This window comes from Pimephales promelas, chromosome 2, assembly GCF_988280905.1.
Source record: "Pimephales promelas chromosome 2, fPimPro1.hap1.1, whole genome shotgun sequence".
Lineage (NCBI taxonomy): Eukaryota > Metazoa > Chordata > Actinopteri > Cypriniformes > Leuciscidae > Pimephales > Pimephales promelas.
Window position 1 is genome coordinate 46,346,963 of NC_142770.1, and position 21,736 is coordinate 46,368,698.

The window sequence follows — 21,736 nt, forward strand, 5'->3', positions numbered from 1 at the left end:
GGCACAGAAATCGTAATTATTTTAATACACGTTTTAATAATGTATTGGACTGTTTTAGTGCTTACCTACACAACACATTACACAATATTACACAACTCAATACAGTTCATTTGTACTTAATTGTAATTGAGATAGTAGTGAATTAGTAATCATGAAGTACTGAGTGAATTTGATCTTTTTCAGGTGTTCAGGCACGAAGTGCTGAAAACCTATTGTATTTGCTAGAAAGAAAGAAAAAATCCCCTAAAACGCATCGTGCAGGCCAAACGGTAAGGGCTGGAGCTCTGAAACTTTGTCAGATGGTAGGGCCTCAAATTGTGGAGAAGCTATCAGAGTATGAGGTGCATAGGTGCATAGGTGGATAGGTGGCGCTACAGCAACCAAAGTTCCTCCGCAAAGTTCTGTGAGGATCGGATTATAGGTGGCCAATGAGTGGTGTTGTACTGCTGTTTAAATTATTTTTTTTCACAATACTCAACTATAATTCATAGTATAACTTTATCAATTCAATCTTTTAACATTTACAACCACGTTTAGTAAAAAATGACTATTATCCTGAAGTTGAAAATGAGTGTGTGAACTAAACTGTAGTAAATCATATTTTAACATGGTAAATTATGATAAATCATATTGGAACATGGTTAATTATGTAATATCACGCTGAAATGTAGTATATCATGAAAAATCATGCCTGCTACATACAACAATGCCTTAAAGATCTGAACACCGATAAATGCTGCTTGCAGCTTTAATTTATTATTATTATTACTCCAGGCATATTAATAAAGGAGCACACACTATAGCTAAAGTTCAACTTGCTCAGTTAGCTTGGCTCTCGTTCTCAAAACCCCCAACATTGTTGAGCCTTCATGGATGAGACATGCAGATAACTACTGTAGTTCAAAGATTATTCAACCTTCACTGAATTTTATATAATCAATGAACTCTTCAACTTTCTATATTAGTTGTCAAAATAAATATTCAAAACTGGTCTATCATAGCTAAATTAAAAAGGGGGGAAAACATCTCTTTTGAATCCCTATGAGCAAGAATGTGAACAAGGAGGAAGTCAACGGCACATAAATGCCAGAATGTTAAATTAGTTATTTTATGGATTTAAAAATTATCCATTTTTGTTTGTCCTTTACAAATTAATCCAAAATTAACACCTATCTTCTAGTACAAATGCACAGTGCTCACATTTATTTGTACATTAAAAATGACATAGCCTATCAGTTTGTGCCTTAAATTGTGATCTTGCATGGTAGAATATTTTAGTCGAGACATATGTGATGCATGTATAACAAATATGTGCATGCATGCAGTTTTGAGACAGATTTTATTGCCCTTTTAATTATTTCATGAGTTAATTGACGACAGTTAATGTATAATTCTGTGTTATAAATTTTAAGGCCAGACAAGTAATTTGTTGATGGTTGGTTTTGTTGGGAAGGACTACATTTTATGCTGGGGTGCCAGACAGATATATATTCTGGCAAAATATAATTAAGATATAATCTTGTTTAGGGTCGTTAGTCACGTCAAGAAACACAGGACACAAAGCAAAACCCAACCCAAAACCCAAGCAAAACACAGGACACATATTAATTAATTAACATGAACCCTTAATGTCGCAAGAGTAGACTCTAAGAAAACCCAACCACTATGATTCAATATGCAAATATTTTAGTAGGCTATATTCACCATGACAGAGTACCAATTTCATCACACCACACATCACCATTGGAATAATAGGAATAATAAACATACACAACACATAAACTATACAGCAAACAACGCAGGTTTCATTCATATCAAACCTTCTTCACACAGTTCACATAGTCTTAGTGTGGAAAGATTGTGCGAAAAGAGGAGTTCAGAGAAACAGTCAAAGTCCATCAAGGTTTCCACAGTGTATCAAAGGGGAGCAAATAAACTATAAAGTCAGTTAGTCCTGCAATAACCGCTCATGAGTTTATATATCCTTTTACTCACACTCCACGACTTCACACGAGTTAACGATCAACTCCGGCTTTTCTCAGATACTTCAAATACCTTTTGGAAGAGATCGCTCGAACTGAAGTCTCTCTGGATGACTGGGACGTCAACAACATCGCACATATAATTCAGACACTCATACCTATAGAATGAACTCTTAATACGCATGTGCACGGATTTCTCAAAAGTGGGGTTGCTGGCTAACAGGTTAAGCAATTTTAACTAAAGCACCGTCGACGGAGGCATCGTGTTTTTATCCTTGTAAAGGCTGTTTGAAAAAATGTGCTTTTACAGTGTTGCCATGTCCACTTATTATAAGCATATTTCGGGTTGCTGTTAAAGCAATCGACTTTATTATGTAATTAAAGTGCGGGTCACTATATTTTGGTGACAATACAAATGAGGTTCCAACCGCTTTTGCTGTGATTTCTTGCTTCGCGCATAAGAAGATTTTTTTATGCATGATAAAATACGTCATTAACAACTAGCTGTTCAGTTCTGTTCTATACACACTGCATAGCATTTTGCGGTAGTCACTACCTGCATTTTTAGGGAGTTAATTCAGCTGTTGAATGTGGTTGTCATTCTGTACAGTCTGTGAGTACAAAACAGGATTAAGCACTAAAAGGTGAACTGACAAACGAATTTAGCTGCAGTGTATACGTGGAATTTTTTTGTAAAAATAATGAGTTAGAGTGAGAGAGGTAGTACTGTGTCAATGCGCTACGGTGCTCTGAAATCAAATACGATTTTAGATAGGCTAAGTAAAAAAAATATATATTGAAAATCAATGTGTGGTGATAAGTGTTAAGATTGTTTCTTTGGGGCCTTTTGTTTGACTGCATTTCCATTTGTCTCTTTTTGTTTTTCAACTGACTATATTTTTTTGTACAAGGAACAAAATACAATTCAGTTTATTTAATTTAATTTGTTCAGGTACTTTCTAAAATAACAGATTACTTATCTAAATATAACATTGTCTTTTTTCCTAGACTTTCAGACTGCAGTATCACTGAAGAAGGTTATAAAGCTCTGGCTTCAGCTCTGAGATCAAACCCTTCACACCTGATAGAGCTGGATCTCAGAGGAAATGATCCTGGAGAATCAGGAGTGAAGCAGCTCAGTGATTTACTGCAGGATTCAAACTGTCAACTGAAGACACTGAGGTGAGACATGAGGAAATACTATTATTTAATTGATTTTTAATGAATCAAAAATTCATTATTGTCATGATCGAATAGAGGAAGCAAGTGCAGTTAAACTCTTTTAATAAGAATGATGATGAACACACAGAGACAGTCCATAAACAGGCACAAAGTTAGTGACGCAGGGGATCCGAAGGTCAAGTGCAGCGTGCAGTGGTGAAGGTGGTGAATCCAGCGACGAACAGTATCCAGAACAGCAAACAAGAACCAGAGTTGAACACGACAGAGCGAGACAGGAGACAACACACCAGGAACCACAAACAACGATCTGACAAAGGGGATGAGAAGTTGATGAGAATATATACACATGATGATAGACTGCAGCTGGTGATGATGATTGCTGATGAGCGCTGATAGAGCGGCACGCCCCCCTATCAGCGCACACACACACAACAATAACAGAAGCACGAGACGAGAAGTAGACATAGGATTTACCAACCGTGACAGTACCCCCTTCCCTAGGAACGCCTCCTGGCGTTCCCAGACTCCCTTACCTGCCGATTGTAATCATCGATAAGGGAGTGATCCAGGATGTCTCTAGCCGGTACCCAACTTCTCTCCTCCGGACCGTAACCTTCCCAGTCCACCAGGTACTGGAATCCGCGCCCCCTCCGTCTCGAGTCCAGCACACGATTGACCGAATAAGAGGGTTCCCCGTCTACGAGACACGGCGGGGGGGGAACCGGGACTGGCGGATTAATACGAGCATAAAAGACGGGTTTAATTTTGGAGACGTGAAAGACGGGATGAATCCTCCTGTACACTGGAGGAAGATTCAGACGGACTGTCACCGGACTAATGATTTTGGTGAGAGCAAACGGGCCAATGAATTTGGGTGCAAGTTTATTCGAAATGGAACGGAGAGGAATGTCCTTAGTAGAAAGCCACACTTTAGAACCGACGACGTATACGGGAGGTCTCCGCCGGTGGCGATCGGCTTTGACCTTGGTGCGCGCCCCCACTTGGAGTAGAGTCTCACGGGCTCTAGTCCAAGTGCGGCGACACCGCTGGGCGGAGGGGACCGCGACTTCAGATTCCAGACTAGGAAAGATAGGTGGCTGGTAACCTACACTACACTCAAATGGTGATAGGCCCGTGGATGACACTGGCAACGTGTTGTGGGCGTACTCCACCATAGACAACTGCTGGCTCCAGGAGGAAGGATTCTTGGACACTAAACATCGCAACGTTCTCTCCAAATCCTGGTTGGCTCGCTCAGTTTGACCATTGCTCTGGGGATGGAACCCAGACGAGAGACTGACAGTCGCCCCCAGCAGTCTACAAAACTCTCGCCAAAATTTGGACACAAATTGGGGTCCTCTGTCAGAGACCACGTCCGTCGGGAGGCCATGAAGCCGAAAGACGTGGTCAATGACACTCACCGCTGTCTCCTTGGCTGAAGGTAATTTGGGCAAGGGAATAAAATGGGCCGCCTTCGAGAACCGGTCCACCACGGTCAAAACTACCGTGTGACCCTGGGAGGGTGGGAGGGCGGTGATAAAATCAGGCGCGATGTGGGACCAGGGTCTCGAAGGCACCGGCAGCGGTTGAAGCAACCCATCTGGGGGTCGATTGGAAGTCTTGCCTGTGGCACAAACTGAACAAGCCAATACAAAATTTCGAACGTCACGAGACATGAGAGGCCACCAGAATCGTTGCTTAACCAAAAACATGGTACTCCTGGATGACACGCCACATTGGAACAATGACCCCACTGAATGACGCTGGACCGTAAACTCTCCGGCACGAACAAACGGTTCGGTGGGCAACGAGTCGGAGGCGTTACCCCTTCTAAGGCCTTCTTGACCTTCGATTCGACCTCCCATGTGAGTGTAGAGATGAATAGATTCTCTGGTAAAATGCACTCGGGAGTAGACGGGCGATCGGAACGGTCAAAAATACGCGATAAAGAATCGGGTTTGATGTTTTTGGAACCCGGGCGGTACGAGAGTGTAAAGTCAAAACGTCCGAAAAAAAGAGCCCACCGAGCCTGCCTGGAATTGAGTCTTTTAGCAGTGCGAATGTATTCCAGATTCTTGTGGTCGGTCCAGACGATAAAAGGTACCCCCGACCCTTCTAACCAGTGGCGCCACTCCTCCAATGCTAACTTGACCGCCAACAATTCTCTGTTGCCAATGTCATAATTGCTTTCAGCGGGGGATAACTGGTGCGAAAAAAACGCGCAAGGATGCATCTTGTCGTCTGAAGGAGAGCGCTGAGATAACACCGCACCTACCCCCACCTCTGACGCGTCGACCTCCACCACGAACTGACGTGATGGATCAGGGGTTATCAGGATGGGGGCCGAAACAAAGCGACCCTTCAGTTTGGCAAACGCAGCTTCCGCTGCGTCTGACCACCTGAACGTCGTTCTGGGGGAGGTCAAGGCAGTCAGAGGCGCGGCTAGGCGGCTGAAGTTGCGAATAAAACGCCGGTAAAAATTGGCGAACCCCAGAAACCTCAGTAGGGCCTTACGGGAATCTGGACTTGGCCAATTCACCACAGCCTTAACCTTGTCGGGATCCATGCGCACTCCGTCAACCGAGATGATGTGACCTAGAAAGGGAACAGACTGTGCATGAAAAACGCATTTCTCCGCCTTGACAAAAAGCCCATTCTCTAACAACCTCTGAAGCACTTGTCGAACGCGTTGCACATGTTCCTGGAGAGACGAAGAAAAAATCAATATGTCATCCAGGTAGACGTATATGAATTGATCGACCATGTCTCGCAACACGTCATTGACAAGTGCCTGGAAGACCGCTGGGCTATTGGACAAGCCGAAAGGCATGACCAAATATTCAAAGTTCCCCCTAGGGGTATTAAATGCAGTCTTCCATTCATCCCCCTCCCTGATGCGGACCAAATGATAAGCATTCCTTAAATCCAGTTTTGTGAAAATAGATGCTCCTTGCAACCTCTCGAAAGCTGAAGACATCAACGGCAAAGGATAAGTATTCTTCACCGTGATGTTGTTCAGCCCCCGGTAATCAATACAAGGTCGCAAAGATCCATCCTTTTTCCCCACAAAAAAGAACCCCGCCCCCGCTGGAGAAGAGGAAGGGCGGATGAATCCCGTTGCTAGAGAATCAGAAATGTATTTCTCCATGACCTCTCTCTCTGGGACAGAGAGTGAATATAACTTGCCCTTAGGCGGAGACGTACCTGGCAATAAGTCTATAGCACAGTCATAGGGACGATGCGGAGGAAAAGAATCAGCCCGAGACTTACTGAACACTTCCTTCAGATCCCGATACTCCGTGGGCACATTTGACAAATCCACTGTTTCCTCCTGTAACACATGAGCAGAGACAGACGGACAAGCAGACACAAGACAAGACTTATGACAAAAACTGCTCCATGATGCTACTGATCTGAGTTGCCAGTCTATTTTGGGGTTGTGACGGGTGAGCCATGGGTGACCAAGAACGATGGGGGCTACTGGAGTGTCCAAAATGTAAAAGGAAATAGTCTCTGAATGATTGCCGGATGTGATGAGGGTGATATCTTCGGTGATCCATGAAATAGTGGGGAGTCTTTGGCCATTGAGAGCTTGAACGTCAATCTGATGTGAAAGGGGTTTGAGGGGAATGTGAAGCTTTTGTGCGAATGAATGGTCCATGAAATTACCCTCCGCCCCTGAGTCCAGTAGTTCTCGACAATCGTGAAGGTGAGTTGACCATCGGAGCCTTACCGGGAGAAAAGTAGATGTCGATGAGGTCTTCTCGGCAGAGATCCCACCCGACAGTAGCCTCATATTTACTGCCTGGGCTGGGCCTTTTAACAGACAATTAAACGCCAAGTGTCCCGCTCCACCACAGTACAGACAAAGGCCCAGGGATCTCCGCCTCTCCTTTTCCTCCCGGGAAAGCCGGGCTCGACCCATCTGCATGGGCTCGTGATCGTGGGTAAGGCTGACCGCTCCCTCGCCTCCTGAACGCTGCCCCTCAATGCCTCCAGAGAAACGATCGTGTTGACCTCGGCTCTTGACTCGAGAAAGGCGGGCATCCACTCTTAACGCCAGCGCGATGAGGTCATTCAGCTTGGTGGGCAGGTCCAGGGTGTAGATCTCCTTTTGGATGCGGTCAGCCAACCCATGCAGGAACATGTCCCACTGCGCCTCCTCGTTCCATTTGCTCTCGGCTGCCAGGGTTCGGAACTCGATGGAAAAGTCTGATACTGATCTCTCACCCTGACGTAGTTCCGTCAACACCCTGGCAGCCTCTCTTCCTGATGCGGCCCGATCGAACACTCGCCGCATCTCGTCGGAGAGTTTCTGGAACGAGGAACAGCAGTCGTCTTGGTTCTCCCACACCGCTGCCCCCCATAGCGCCGCTCTCCCAGTCAGAAGCGTCAAGACAAACGCTACTTTGGTTGCCTCCTCGCGGAACGTCCTGGGTTGCAGGGAGAAATGCATGGTGCATCTGGTCAGAAATGCTCGACAAAAATTTTCTTCACCTGCGTATGGCTCTGGAGTAGGAAGGCGAGGCTCTGACTGGGATGGGTCCGCTGGTGGTGGTGGTGGGGGAATCAGCGGTGCGGGTGGCGCAGTGGGAATACGAAGGTGTTGAATCTGTTGGGTGAGCCCAGACACCTGCGTCACTAACGCCTGTACAGCGCGAGCTGTGTCGTTGAGGTTCTTCTCCTGCATGTCCATCCGTTGTAGACAGCTTCCCACAAACTCGTTCAAAGATCGCTGTGAGTCTTCCGCTGCTTCCATGCTTTGGTCAGATCGTTCTGTCATGATCGAATAGAGGAAGCAAGTGCAGTTAAACTCTTTTAATAAGAATGATGATGAACACACAGAGACAGTCCATAAACAGGCACAAAGTTAGTGACGCAGGGGATCCGAAGGTCAGGTGCAGCGTGCAGTGGTGAAGGTGGTGAATCCAGCGACGAACAGTATCCAGAACAGCAAACAAGAACCGGAGTTGAACACGACAGAGCGAGACAGGAGACAACACACCAGGAACCACAAACAACGATCTGACAAAGGGGATGAGAAGTTGATGAGAATATATACACATGATGATAGACTGCAGCTGGTGATGATGATTGCTGATGAGCGCTGATAGAGCGGCACGCCCCCCTATCAGCGCACACACACACAACAATAACAGAAGCACGAGACGAGAAGTAGACATAGGATTTACCAACCGTGACAATTATATGCAGCCGAATTATTTATAGAAATATTATTTCAATAATACAATAAGCTACATAATATGTTGTTACATCAAAGTTGATTAAGTGATTTCAAGACAAAAATCATGTAAAATAGATTTTGTCATTACACCAAGTGTAGTTGAGAATTTAACTGAATCCTGCTTCATCTTCTCTTCTGCAGGTTTTTGAGTCCTGCTGCAGATGAAGCCTGTCAGTATGTGACTGGAATTGTGGGTAAAAACCCATTACTCATGAGAGAGCTGAATCTGAGTAAACGTGAACGAGGAGACACACGAGTGAATCAGATCGCTGCTCTACTGCAGGATAAACACTGTAAACTCAACACACTGATGTGAGTATTTTACATGGTTAAAAATAGTATTTTTAATAGAAATGTTACAGTTGTTCGTAATACTATTTGCAGTCAGGGCTGATTTTCACTGGACACAAAACCACAATAAATTAATTTTAATAATATTTATTTTTTGACTGATACATTTTATATATATATATATATATATATATATATATATATATATATGTATATATTATTTTTTTATCAGTTAGTAGGTGTTTTAAAATTGATAAGTAATTTTAAAATGATAAACTTCTATCAGACATGACATGGGGCATAGTCCCCCAATAACCAAAACATGCATTTAGCCTACCATGGTTAGTGTAAACGAAGAGTTCAGATGCAAAAGCCTCTAAATGCCGTTTGAAATTTTCTTCTTTAATGATGATTTTTATCAAACTTGTATATTTAAGTTCAGTAATTTCACTTAAATAACAATTAATAGGTAATTATCGTTGCAATTTAAGTGAAATCACTGAACTTAAATATACAAGCTTGATAAAAATGATCATTCTAGAAGAAAATTTCAAATGGCACTTAGAGGGTTTTGCATCTGAACTCTTCAAACATAGAATAAGGCCATTAATTATTTATATAAATCACACGTTCAGAGCTTTTATAGGCACAAAGTTCCTGTATGAATCAAATGGTTTATTTGACTGTGCATGAGTGCCGCTCGCAAATCACCGCTACTCTACGAGCGTTCACCAGCGCGTTATACCAGCAGTGTCATAAGATATGCTCGAGCCGTTCCTATCGTGACACTGGGGATAAAATGTGCAACTCATCTGAATTCTATTGCGGATTCACCGCTTTAAAACACAGTGGAGAAAGTCAAACATTATCTATAACAGCAGACCTGCCAATCTGTACACATTTTGCATAGCGGATACACATTTTGACCTCAAAGTACGCTGGTACGATTGATTAAACTACACAATAACCTGGTGATGCCTCTGTACACGCGCAGTCCTTAAATAAAGCAACAGGAAAAAAAGAAGAGTTCGTCCAATCATAGCGCTGTGTTCATTCCCCAAATAGCAAGCGGGAATTATTGACAGATGCGTAAGCCCTTTCATTAAAAAGAGACTGAAAATTGACAGACATAAAGAATCCCGCTAGATCCCCCTTCCACTCCCGTGGCCCGCCGTCGAGTTCATAAGTGAGGACAGTAACTTTACAGTAATTACGGGTGAGTAGCTGAGTAAATACTGACGGAATTTTCATTTTTAGGTGAACTAACCCTTTAAGTATTGATGAACAATAAATCTAAATAAAATTAAAACCGCTATTGGCCTTATGCACAGCTGCACTACTTCCTGAACTTAAGCCAGCTCCTTGTTTCCTGTCTGCTATTATTGGCCAAACTTGATTAATTCAGGTGTGTCTGATTATTGTTGCCGTGACTACAGAGGTCAGGCACACCTGAATTAATCAATTTGACCAATAATGGCAGACAGGAAACAAGGAGCTGGCTGAAGTTCAGGAAGTAGTGCAGCTGTGCATAAGGCCAATTGTTTAGTGATTATGAAAGTTCGGTGATTTGTGGATTACTGATAAACGCGAGTCTGGAGAAACTGGCATTTCTTAATTCATTCTCAGTGTTGGGAAACATAGCCTGCATGTCTTACGTTATTGTGTTAATAATAACTAAGTACTAATCATGTTACATAACAATTTTGTATAAAAACTAGCGCGTTATTTACTTATGGATTAAAAAGTACTGTTGTATCAGTGCTGTGCGATAGTGATGCGCGGGTCGGCTTTTTTTCCAACCCGCGGGTCCCGCTTTTATGAAATTATTTGGCCCGCACCGCACCACTGTCTCTATTTTTACAACCCGCACCGCACCCACGACCGTTAAATAGACATAGTAGCTACTAGGCATTGTAATGTAAATGAAAACAGCCTTTATTTCAACCTGAAAGTGCTTGGAAACATCGCCCTGTAAACTGACAACAACAGACGATCATGAATATGAACCATAAATCAGGTCATATTAATAAACATTTTCAACTTTTACAAAGCAGCATTTGTATTCATCTAATAGGCTAAACCATTTTTTTTATTTCTTAGACCCCCACAAATATGTCTTGACATGCTGGAAGTGCCCATTTTGTGGCGCTACTGTTTGTATTTGTATTTTTCACACGAGTTGCACTTTAGGTAGCCGAGATTGTGCTGCAACTACTTCTGAGAACCGCTCCCAAACATTAGATTTAGCAGCCTGACCTTTTTTTCTTTTAATCATGTATATTCCCGACCTCAATTTCTCCCGCACCTCGTCTTCCATCTTCACTTTTATTTCTGCATTGTTGTTGTTGTCGAGGCTGTCGCGTCTGTCAACGGGAGCTGCTTGACACGCTTTCATGACGTGTCACGTGACACCAAAGGTTTGGGAACCTCACGCAAGTTACGTTGCTACGGCAATCGTATTGTAACCTTATAAAATATGAAAATAGATATTCCCAAATATTTAATATAGGCTGGAAATTGCAAGCAACATACATGGATAAAAAAATAATAATAATAAAACTTAATGACCCGCCCCAACCCACCCCGCAAATAAAGTGACAACTTCTTTACCCGCCCCAACCCGACCCGCGGGTTACCCGCGGGGTCCGCTGTCAAGAGGAGGGAGGAGGATGAACCCAAGCGCAGACAGATTGCTAGACAAACGATTTATTTAAGAACAAAACAGGGAAAACAAAAACCCACGAGGGGGCAAAACATGAACAGGACAACGAGTGGCTAAACTAGTCTATGACTGACAATTAACTAGACAGTAAACAAAACAGCAAACACAGAATCAAAACTTCTCTCTGGACAATACTATAAACAAGTACTCACAGTGGATGACACAATGTTTCACAATGAACCGGCACAAGACAGCAAACACAAAGGGATTATAAAGGGGAACACTAATGACGAGGACAGGTGAAACCGACTAGACAATAATGACTAGACGGGGATAACAAGGGGGCGGGGTAACGTAACGAGACAACACAAGCACATGGCCCAAACTGGCCATGCGCTTGCACACAAAACATGATTCTGTCATGATCCTGCCTCACGACTAGAGAAAATCAAAGACAAGAAGGCAGAATCATGACATCCGCGGGTTACGAGTCGACCCGTGCATCACTACTGTGCGAGCTCTCTCTCTCGCACAAACACAGACCGTGCAGAGAGAGCCCTTCAATTTTCAAGTTTACATTTTTTTCTTGGTTGTTTTTTTCCTGTTAAAATGTCAGAAAGCATTTCTTAATATCCATCCGTGTTTTTAAAATTTGTTTAATGACGGACGTTTTACTATTAACACAGCCCTATATGTCAGATTCGTCTAACTTATACTTCATACTCTTTTTAGAATAAGTGATTCGTTTTGCTATTATTTGCTATTAGTATTAACTATTTTCTATAAGTATGTTTGTATCGGCTAACGTTTATCCAGCTAATGCGTGTCCTGTTTAAAATGTGCAATGTTCAAATGCAAAGACTGCATGTCACAAATAGAAGCCCTTTTCCCTGTGGGATTTAGTGTCAAATTTGGATATTGAAATAATAAAATAGCCAATTTAAAATAAATCGCATGTAGACCCTACACACAATGGGCCCTATTTTAATGATCTGAAACGCAAGTGTCAAAGCGCAAGTAACTTTGTGGGCGGGTCTTGGGCGCTGTTGCTATTTTCCCGCCGGGATAAATGCCTCTTGCGCCTGGCCCAAATCTAAAAGGGGTTGGTCTGAAGTAGCTTCATTATTCATAGGTGTGGTTTAGGCGTAACGGAAATAAACCAATCAGAGCGCCATCCAACATACCCTTTAAGAGCAGGTGCGCATGTTGCATGACTGATTGTTATTATTACGGCGGGTTTACCAGGCGCGCGCCAGGAGCGTTCACAGCCGAAACACGCCTCTTTTTTGCGCCGATCTGCCCAGGGAGCGCAAGTTTATTTCCTAGTTTACCGACGTGCGTCTGTGGAGGGGAAAATCCCGTTTTGCGTGCGTGCAAAATAGGAATGAGACATGCGTTTGTGTATAAAGCCCATACTTTGATAAAGTTTGCTACGTACAAGCGAAATTACATTTATGCAGGGACCTGTTGCGTCATGTTTACTTGTCATACAGGTGCTTCTGTGGCAAATGTGAGAAGATGACTAACTTACAGAACAACAACATATATGCCGTTTTTAATACAATATTTTTAAATATATATATATTTATAAACGTGTGGTTACAAACTATACAAACAAGGTTTAAAATACAGTGGTATGGTTTTACTTCAGTTAGCCTAATAGCTGGTTTGATTTGCATTGAAAGATGATCTTATGGAAAGTACCCCATGCCAATCTCTAGGTGTGGTGGAAGGTGTTTGATGATGTGGGGATATTTTAATTCCAAAGGCCAAGGAAACTTTATCAGGATGCATATTATCCTGGATCCATGAAATAACTGGCTTTTAAAAATAAAAATCTGCCTGACTCTATGGGAATTTAACATAGGGGTGCCCAGACTTATGCACCCTGTATTTTAAGGAAACACATTTATTTATGTATGATACATTATTCATTCACAAAGAAAAGTGGTGTCCTTAAAGGTTGGACTTTTCCTCATTTTTCTAATTAAGGCATTAAGATCAATATCCAAAAGATGATTATTTATTCCTCTTTTTAGGCAACTTTAGCATGGGTGCCAAAACTTATTCATACCACTGTATATACACAGACATCCTACGTCGACGACGACAACAACTTTAGACGCATTTGTTGTTGAATTGGCTGACAGACTGAAATGACTATTTGCTCAAAAATCATAAAATACAATTACTGTTACTGGAGGTGACATTGGATCACAAACAGTAGACGACGATCCACAGTTGAGGATTAACTTTGAAGCAAGACCTGCCAGTCAGTCAGAAAATGATTCGCTCAAACATAAACTTATTTACGAAGGAAAGGCACCACTTAAACTTCCAGAATACAATACATCTACTGTGTTTTCAGTGGCTCTGATGATGAAATAAGTGAAAACTACTATGTATGTCATTATTACATCCCATCCCACAGCATAACACTTATGATTCTAGGAGACATTACCGGCTGTCATTGAAACAATGGAGGATGGTGTACAGATCACTGAGGGCGGGGTCTATGCCACAACCACACTGTCAATCAAACCCCTTGCTCAATTCTACCTAACAAAGAGCTGGATCTTAGAACAGCTCGTTCTGAGAGTGCATATGATTTATTGAGATTGTAAAAGAAAACACTGGGTGGATTTTTATCATTCTAGGTTTTGCTCACACACTGCCAACACACATTAATGTTAAAACACCATGTAAAAGTGAATTTTCCATAATAGGTGCCCTTTAAAGGGTACATATCATGCTTTTAAATCATTCATTTTTACTTATAAATCATACATTTGTGGTCTATATTAAGCATAACTGCAATGCTTGGGTCTGAATTCTTCATTATTATAGCTCCACAGGCCCCTTTTCGACCCCTTTTCTGATGTGCGTCTGTGAGCGACCCGTTTCAAAGTGGCCCCTTTAAATAAAATGGAGTTGCGTCTTTCCCCGCCCGCTCTCCAGGTCGCTGAGTTGTTCACACTCGGTTCAACTCCCCGCGTTCGGCCATTATTGTAGTTTGATAAGAGATATACGATTATATACTATAGCTTCAAAGAACATTTTTAGTCACTCGTTAACAAAATGTCAACAACGGAAGACTTGTCCATCAAGCCTTACATATTCGAGCCAGAGCGAGCAATTTGAAAAAGACGACGATGAACCTGCAGAACAACCTCTTCATAATTATGGATGCAGGGGTATGTAACATTAAGTTAACTATGTTGTGTTATTAGTGAAAGTCGACTATTTCTCTTGTTAAAACAAGCACACTGACAAGATAAATGACTACAGTCCAATCTTACCACTACAAATCTGTATTAATAATGTAAGGGTTAATGCCCGACGAGGTGTCCATTGTCAGGTTTTACTTGCCAAATAAAACATTTTTAAAACATTAGTCTATATTTTAATTAGGCTAAATCTAGTTTTTACAAATAATAACTTGCCTGACGGTTTATTTAGCAACCGGAGATACTTATAGTCCGCTCAGCTTGAACCCTTCAGGTTCAAAAATGCATTTTTTTTTTCATGAAACACAAAGGTAGGCATAGTTATTTTTTATTACACATAAAACAATTAATCAAACAACAATCAAAAAAACACACACAAAAAAAATTTGTTCTGAGCACCAGCGATTTGCGCTTATAGAGGGCAATAAATTAATCAGATCAAAGAGAGGGTCATTTGCCTACATGCTAGCTTTTTTATTTACAATTAATTTCAACGTTTCCATTTATAGTGCAATTTGAAAAAGTCGGCCAGTCAGGAGGATCCACAAAAGCTGGGTAACGTTACTGCTGCCCATAATGGGCACTTGATCAGACAGTACGTTGCTCCAGCTTCGTCTCTCACGGACAGACGGAGCCCAGTAAGCCCGCAGACTGCTCTCGCATCGATGGCCTGTCACCGACATTATTTGACGGCTCTCCAGTCCAGCATCGGAGAGTCGACCTACAGCATACCAGTCGTCAAAGTTGCCATATTCTCCATAAATGTGAAAAGAAATAACGAAGTCGCTCATTGTTGTATTAGGCTCTAGTATCTAACGTTAGATGTTTGTTTTGATAGAGCGTTTGACTGCCTGTTGCTATGGTTACTCACAGTTGTTGTAGGCAGTGCATTCATTTATAAATTTCGAATGGTAAACAGGCAGTTTCACCAGAACTACTTTACTAGGTGTCCTCTATCACTTTTTAACGGACACCCTGCAGTCAATCAGAATCGAGTATTCACCCAGACCATGGTATAAAATATAATAACTTACGTGTAGAAAAGCATCAGAAAACACAGCAGCCTCATTCAGACGAAGTCGATCGGCAAACCCTTTGGTATACTGGCGGAGGTTGTTGAAGTGGGGATTCTTGAAGTGCTTCAGGTCACTACATCCAACAACCGAACATTTTGACTTGCCCTCTCGTAACATCTGCATCATTGAGCTCGGACTACAAAATCGGAGCGAGAAATAATAATGGCGGATTGCTGGAAGTGTTGGGCCGGTAGTCAATGTCCTTATTTGTCAGTTCCGCTGCAAATACTGTGACGTGATAGTTCAAAAAACATCATAGAAAACAGAAAAATCTGAACAGGTTGAAAAATATGACCAAAACAGAATATGAAGATATAAACGAAGCACCTGAAGAGAATAATTTCATCTTTTCTGTACTTATAAACACTCCAAATATACAACAAAATGCATTTAAGGGCTAAAAAAGTGGATTTTGCATGATATGTCCCCTTTAACGTTTAAAATACAGAGTTTTGGTCGCACATACACACCCCCAAAGTGATTCTGTATACAAAGTGATGCACACACATTCAAGTCACATGGTTATCTCAATTTTAGTTTTTTTGGACTTATACGGTTGTTCGTCGCACGAACACAATTGTGGCCAACGTGTTTTGGAGAAAAATGTTTATTTCATAATGTGATTTGCTCCCCACTTTCAGTTCTTTTACTTCAATGAAAGGTTAGAATTTAGCTAATTTTTTTTAATGAAAGATCAAAAGGATAAACAATGCAGATTTATTTTTTGCAGCCAGTTTTGATCATATTTACCAGGTGTGCCATCAATTCTGACCATGACTGTAATGCAGGTCTATGGTCACCACCTCAAAGAGCATGCACAGAGAAGTCCAAATTAAACATGATTTAAGGACTCGTAAATTTAAGTACAGTATTTATATCGTTTTTACCTCTTGTAACCACAGCCACGTAAACTGAATCACACTCTGACACTCTCAGACTCTGATACTCCATCTAAAAACCTAAATACAATGACACTAAAAAACATCTACAATGACATTAAATATCTTTACTTATGTAGTTATGAACGCACAGCAATACCACACAAAGAAAAAAGACTTTTAGAAACGAAACAATGCCAGGAAAACTGCGCTGGATGCTGCCGATTTTGTACACGACACAACAGTCGCGTGGTGTCGTGACGCCTCCCCCCACATTTGTACTTAGATGGGCGTTCCTCAAGTTTACCGCTATGGGCGTGGTAAAAGCCAGCGGCCAGTCTAGAACAGAGGACCTGCGAGAGACTAATTACGCCCGTCTCCATATGCTCTACTTCTATTGGATAGTCTCTTTCCGTTCAAGAAATTCATTTGCATTAAGATCGACCAGCTATTTCACGTGCAGCATTTTTACAAATGAAGCTCCGCCTTCCTAGGATGCTTTGCAGGTGCGTTAAAGTCGCGTGCCGTCACCCATAGGAATAATTTAAACGGCGTCCAATTTAAAAATGTTCAATTCTTTGAGTTTTCTCCACCGTTCAAAAGCCTTCCTGATTAATATTTGTTAATCAGTCATAACAAATTACATTCATAACTGGCCTTAGTAGGCCTAAGTGTGTCCTGGCTTTATGCAGTTATTAATGCAGTTATGAGAGAGAGAGAGAGAGAGAGAGAGAGAGAGAGAGAGAGACTCTCTTTTCCATTAAACTGCTCTCTGTACTTATTGTATATATCTTTTCTTAATCTATTGTGGTATATTTATGCATAACATGGAAATGTTTTTTTTATTGTTGTTGTTTATTTTTTTATTTTTTTATTTTTTTTCACTTTTATTTATCTACATATATGTTTATATATTACTATTGCTTTGGCAATATTGTGCTATTTTACAGTCATGCCAATAAAGCTCATTTGAATTGAATTGAATTGAATTGAATTGAATTGAATTGAATTGAGAGAGAGAGAGAGAGAGAGAGAGATGTTGAAATAATGAGACAGAAAAGCATCTGCGTCAATATTATTATTTATTTATTTAGTACATTTGTTTTATAATCTGACTAAGGTCTATTGCATTAAAGTTGAATAATTTGATACAATGTACTGATTGTGTAGATGTCGTTCTGCAGAATCTGCTGCTGTGATAAAGAGTGAAGAAAACTGACAAAAGATATTGTTGAAAAATGAAAGATGTTGTCTGTTCGTGTGTCTGTTAAGAGTGAGCGTTCGTGAGCGGGAGACACACATAACCTGATTTATACGAGGTTGAACTGGCCGTGTGACAAAGCGGGCATATGCTGGACACGAGCGCGAGTTCGTGGGCGAATTTAATAACGCGGAGCGTTGTTAACTAATTGGTCCATATATAAGGTGCTCCGGATTATAAGGCACACTGTCGTTTTTTGAGAAGATTAAAGGCTTTTAAGTGCGCCTAGTGCGGAAAATACGGGAAAAGGATCAGCACGAACTCTATGGCAAAACCGAAGTCCCGCGGGACACGAGGGTAGAAAAAAATTTGCGATTTATATATAACATTTACCATAATAGTATTCAGTCTTTCCAGAAAAACGCAGAGTTTTTTTGTGATTGTTGCGGGCAAAAATTGATTGATTACGCAGCCCGTTTTCTTTAAAAATGCGATGGAATATGCAGGATATTTATGCAATTTTATGCAATGAAATTGCAGGAATTTGCAAAAATTGTGGTTTGATGAAAAAGAGAAAAAAGTGATTCCCCCAACATCCTGTTCTCACTAGGCTAATGTAAGAGTTATTTCTTACTTCCTTTGATAAGCAAGCATACTACATCATAGAAAGTGCCGGGAATATTTAATTTCTCATCTTGTTTTAATTCAGACTGTAACGAGTGTAAATAAGGTGTGGCCCCTTTAAGAGCTGCGCGCTCCCTGTTGAACTCTCTGCAGTGTTATATTATATGTGCGCCTCGAACACCCCATGTGTGCGGGTAATTTCTGTTTGATGCTACTTCTTTTATCTTATGTTGTTTATTAAGTAACGATGTGACGGTAGAACTTGTGACAGACAGTTATACGAGTTCGATTTATGAGATGTCAATCGCCTCCGTGAGTCTGTCTGGCGTCGCGTAATTGCGTCACTTCATAACGTTCCCATGGAAACAGGGGGAAATGGCTGCTCTTGTGTGAAGCAAACGCAACATTTTCAACTTTCTGTTAAGATACATGTGACTTTTTTTGCAACGAAAATGCAAGGATTATGAAATTATGCAAACCCTGCATATTTTGCACGGAAATCGACAATTTATGCGGCGAAAGTGCGACTTATTTGAAAAAATGCGGCCCCCGCATAAATATGCGGACTTTGGCTGATTTTGCATTGAATTCAGCGATCGCATAATCGCGTTTTTCTGGAGGGACTGAGTAGGGGCCATCAGGGGCCGCTTACTGCTGTCATTCATTTATTTATCCAGGTGCGGTTGGGTTGGAGACGCGAGCGCCAGGCGGAGTTCAAGTGGAGCTGGTGATTGGATGAGAGCAGTTGACCAAAATAAGCTGTCCGGCCGCAAAGCTTACATTGGTCAACTTCTCTGCGGCTGTACCGCCAATAGAGTGAATGGATTTTTTTCATTCTTTTTTCTATTCATATTGTTAGGATTGTACTATATAACCATAATCAGCATCTAAACGAGGATATTAATAATGAACAATCTTTGAAATCGTATACCATAGCTTTAAGTAGTTTATAATGTTTGGTACTGTAATAAAAATAGCTTATTTGCAGATCAATACTTATTAAATATCTGCACTAATCTTTCTTGTTTTACTTCAAAAACTACTTGTTAGTTGATGTTAACTAATAGGATCTGTAAAGTATTACCAAATAAAATAAAATAAAATTCCAAAAATTCCAATTAAAATAGAAGACTCGTTAATGTCAACATCTTCCAGCGCACAGAACTAGTGCGACAGCCTTAAAAACAGAGTATGGGGAATAAACTAAGTGTCTGATGAAGCATTTCAGTCTTTTCTCTTTCTGTCTTCAGTCTGAGGAGTTGCAGTATTACAGAGGAACAGAGTCCTATCCTGACTTCAGCTCTGATATCAAACCCATCACACCTGAGACATCTGGACCTGAGCTGGAATAATCTAGGAGACTCAGGAGTGAAGAACCTCAGTGATCTACTGATGAACCCACAGTGCAAACTGGAGGAACTAGAGTAGGTAACATTATACTGTACAGCAGTTACTGTGATATTACAGTTTACAGTTTATTTTAAGACAACAGGACTCAAGTAATAGTGTTTATACCTCGGCACCTTCTGTTACTCTTTATTTTAAATGTCTTTTAACTAGTAAGTAATACATCTTATTGTACCAGTGTATATTTTAATTTTTCTCACAACCTCATTTTCATTTACATAATATTCAATATGGAGTCAAATCTGACTAAGGTCTATTGCATTAAAGTTGAATAATTTGATACAATGTACTGATTGTGTAGATGTCGTTCTGCAGAATCTCCTGCTGTGATAAAGAGTAAAGAAAACTGACAAAAGATATTGTTGAAAAATGAAAGAGGAGAATCGACATCTTCCAGCACACAGAACTAGTGTGACAGCCTTAAAAACAGAGTATGGGGAATAAACTAAGTGCCTGATGAAGCATTTCAGTCTTTTCTCTTTCTGTCTTCAGTCTGAGTGAATGCAGTATTACAGAGGAACAGAGTCTCATCCTGACTTCAGCTCTGATATCAAACCCATCACACCTGAGACATCTGGACCTGAGCAGGAATAATCTAGGAAACTCAGGAGTGAAGCACTTATGTGACGTACTAAAGGATTCACACTGTAAACTGGAGAGATTGAGGTCAGTAACATTCACACTCATCAATCATGTTTCTTAAAATCACTTCTACAGTTTAAATCAAGACACTGAGTTCACAGTTTTAGTGAGGTGAGCGTCCTTATGCCCTTCTTACTCTGAAAGTCCTTGAAATGGAGACTTTAAGGGCATCAGGGCTTTTGTGTGTCGTAATGAAGCTGTTTTGAACACACTCAATGAAGACAAACACAATGTACTTTCCTCATTATCTTCACTTGGAATGTTACCATGACAACGCAGTATAACATCCAGCAGCCCATTAGCTTTTCCTACATGAACAATTTTACAATAATATGATTGTTGCAAATAAATATACATTTTATAATGAATCTTTTAAAATATGCTTTATGAGTGATGGGTGTTTTCTCTTCTATCAAATGTATAAAAACTTGCCCTCTCTTCTTTGCAGGGTTCCTGCAGGGTCTTAAAAAGTATAAAATTATGAATTTTAAATTTAAGGCTTTAAACTTTAAATTTAATTAAGTCAAGTCTAAAAAGAATTAATTAAGTCAATTTAATTAAGTCAGGTCTTTTACCCTCGTTCATTTCCAGAAGTGCTGGCCCCAGAAAATTATCACAAAGTAGCAAAAAAGCATTGAGTCGTAGCCTACAGAGCGGAGCTGTAGAGCAGGGGTCTTCAACACGTCACTCGCGAGCGGCCAGGAGCTCGTGTCTGATTGGAGGAAGCTCACCGAGGGGGCGTTCCCATATCGCGCTCAAGTTAGTTCTAATGTAGGTGCACGGCTAGCGCGCTCATAATTGAAGCGACACACTCGTTTTTTCAGGCGCAGCGAGATGAGAAAATCTATACTTTCAGAATGCCGCAATCGCACTGCAGGTCATGTGACAAAAACCAACCAATCAGCTTCACCCTTTCTGTTACAACATTAAAAGCTCAGTCAACATGAAGTATGGGGTGCACTCAAGTGTGTAATCCATCAGCCGGAAGTTGAAGCCTCGCGGGAACCGCCATTCTAGCTGAACTTCTGCTGTTAGCATCCCATTGACTCCCATTCAATTTGGCGTCACTTTGACAGTGAATAACTTTACATCTGAGGCATTTAAAGACTTCATTTGTCCATTATATATTTCTAAAGAAACACAACAATGTATAAAAGGCTCCATTACCTTGTATCTCACGTTATGGCCCTGTAGAAGCCGTTTTTGTAAAAATAGGCTAACGATTGCGTCATAACAAGCGACTCTGTCACACAGTAGAGAAATTACCGTATAGACAGGAGGAGAAGCTCAAGGCAATCTTTTACTGTCTATGAGGCAAT

At 41.1% G+C, this 21,736-nt stretch overlaps 1 protein-coding gene across 1 annotated transcript in view; it reads left to right on the forward strand.

The window, feature by feature from the left end:
* The first annotated feature begins 299 nt into the window (after positions 1–299).
* The window catches only part of LOC120488310 (NACHT, LRR and PYD domains-containing protein 14), a 36,294-nt gene continuing 14,857 nt past the window's right edge, over positions 300–21,736 (forward strand). Inside the window, exons 1-5 of the mRNA XM_089120252.1 lie at positions 300–349; positions 2,991–3,164; positions 8,551–8,721; positions 19,619–19,792; positions 20,268–20,441. Coding sequence (XP_088976378.1) covers positions 300–349; positions 2,991–3,164; positions 8,551–8,721; positions 19,619–19,792; positions 20,268–20,441 — 743 coding nt within the window. The remainder of the gene's footprint in view (positions 350–2,990; positions 3,165–8,550; positions 8,722–19,618; positions 19,793–20,267; positions 20,442–21,736) is intronic.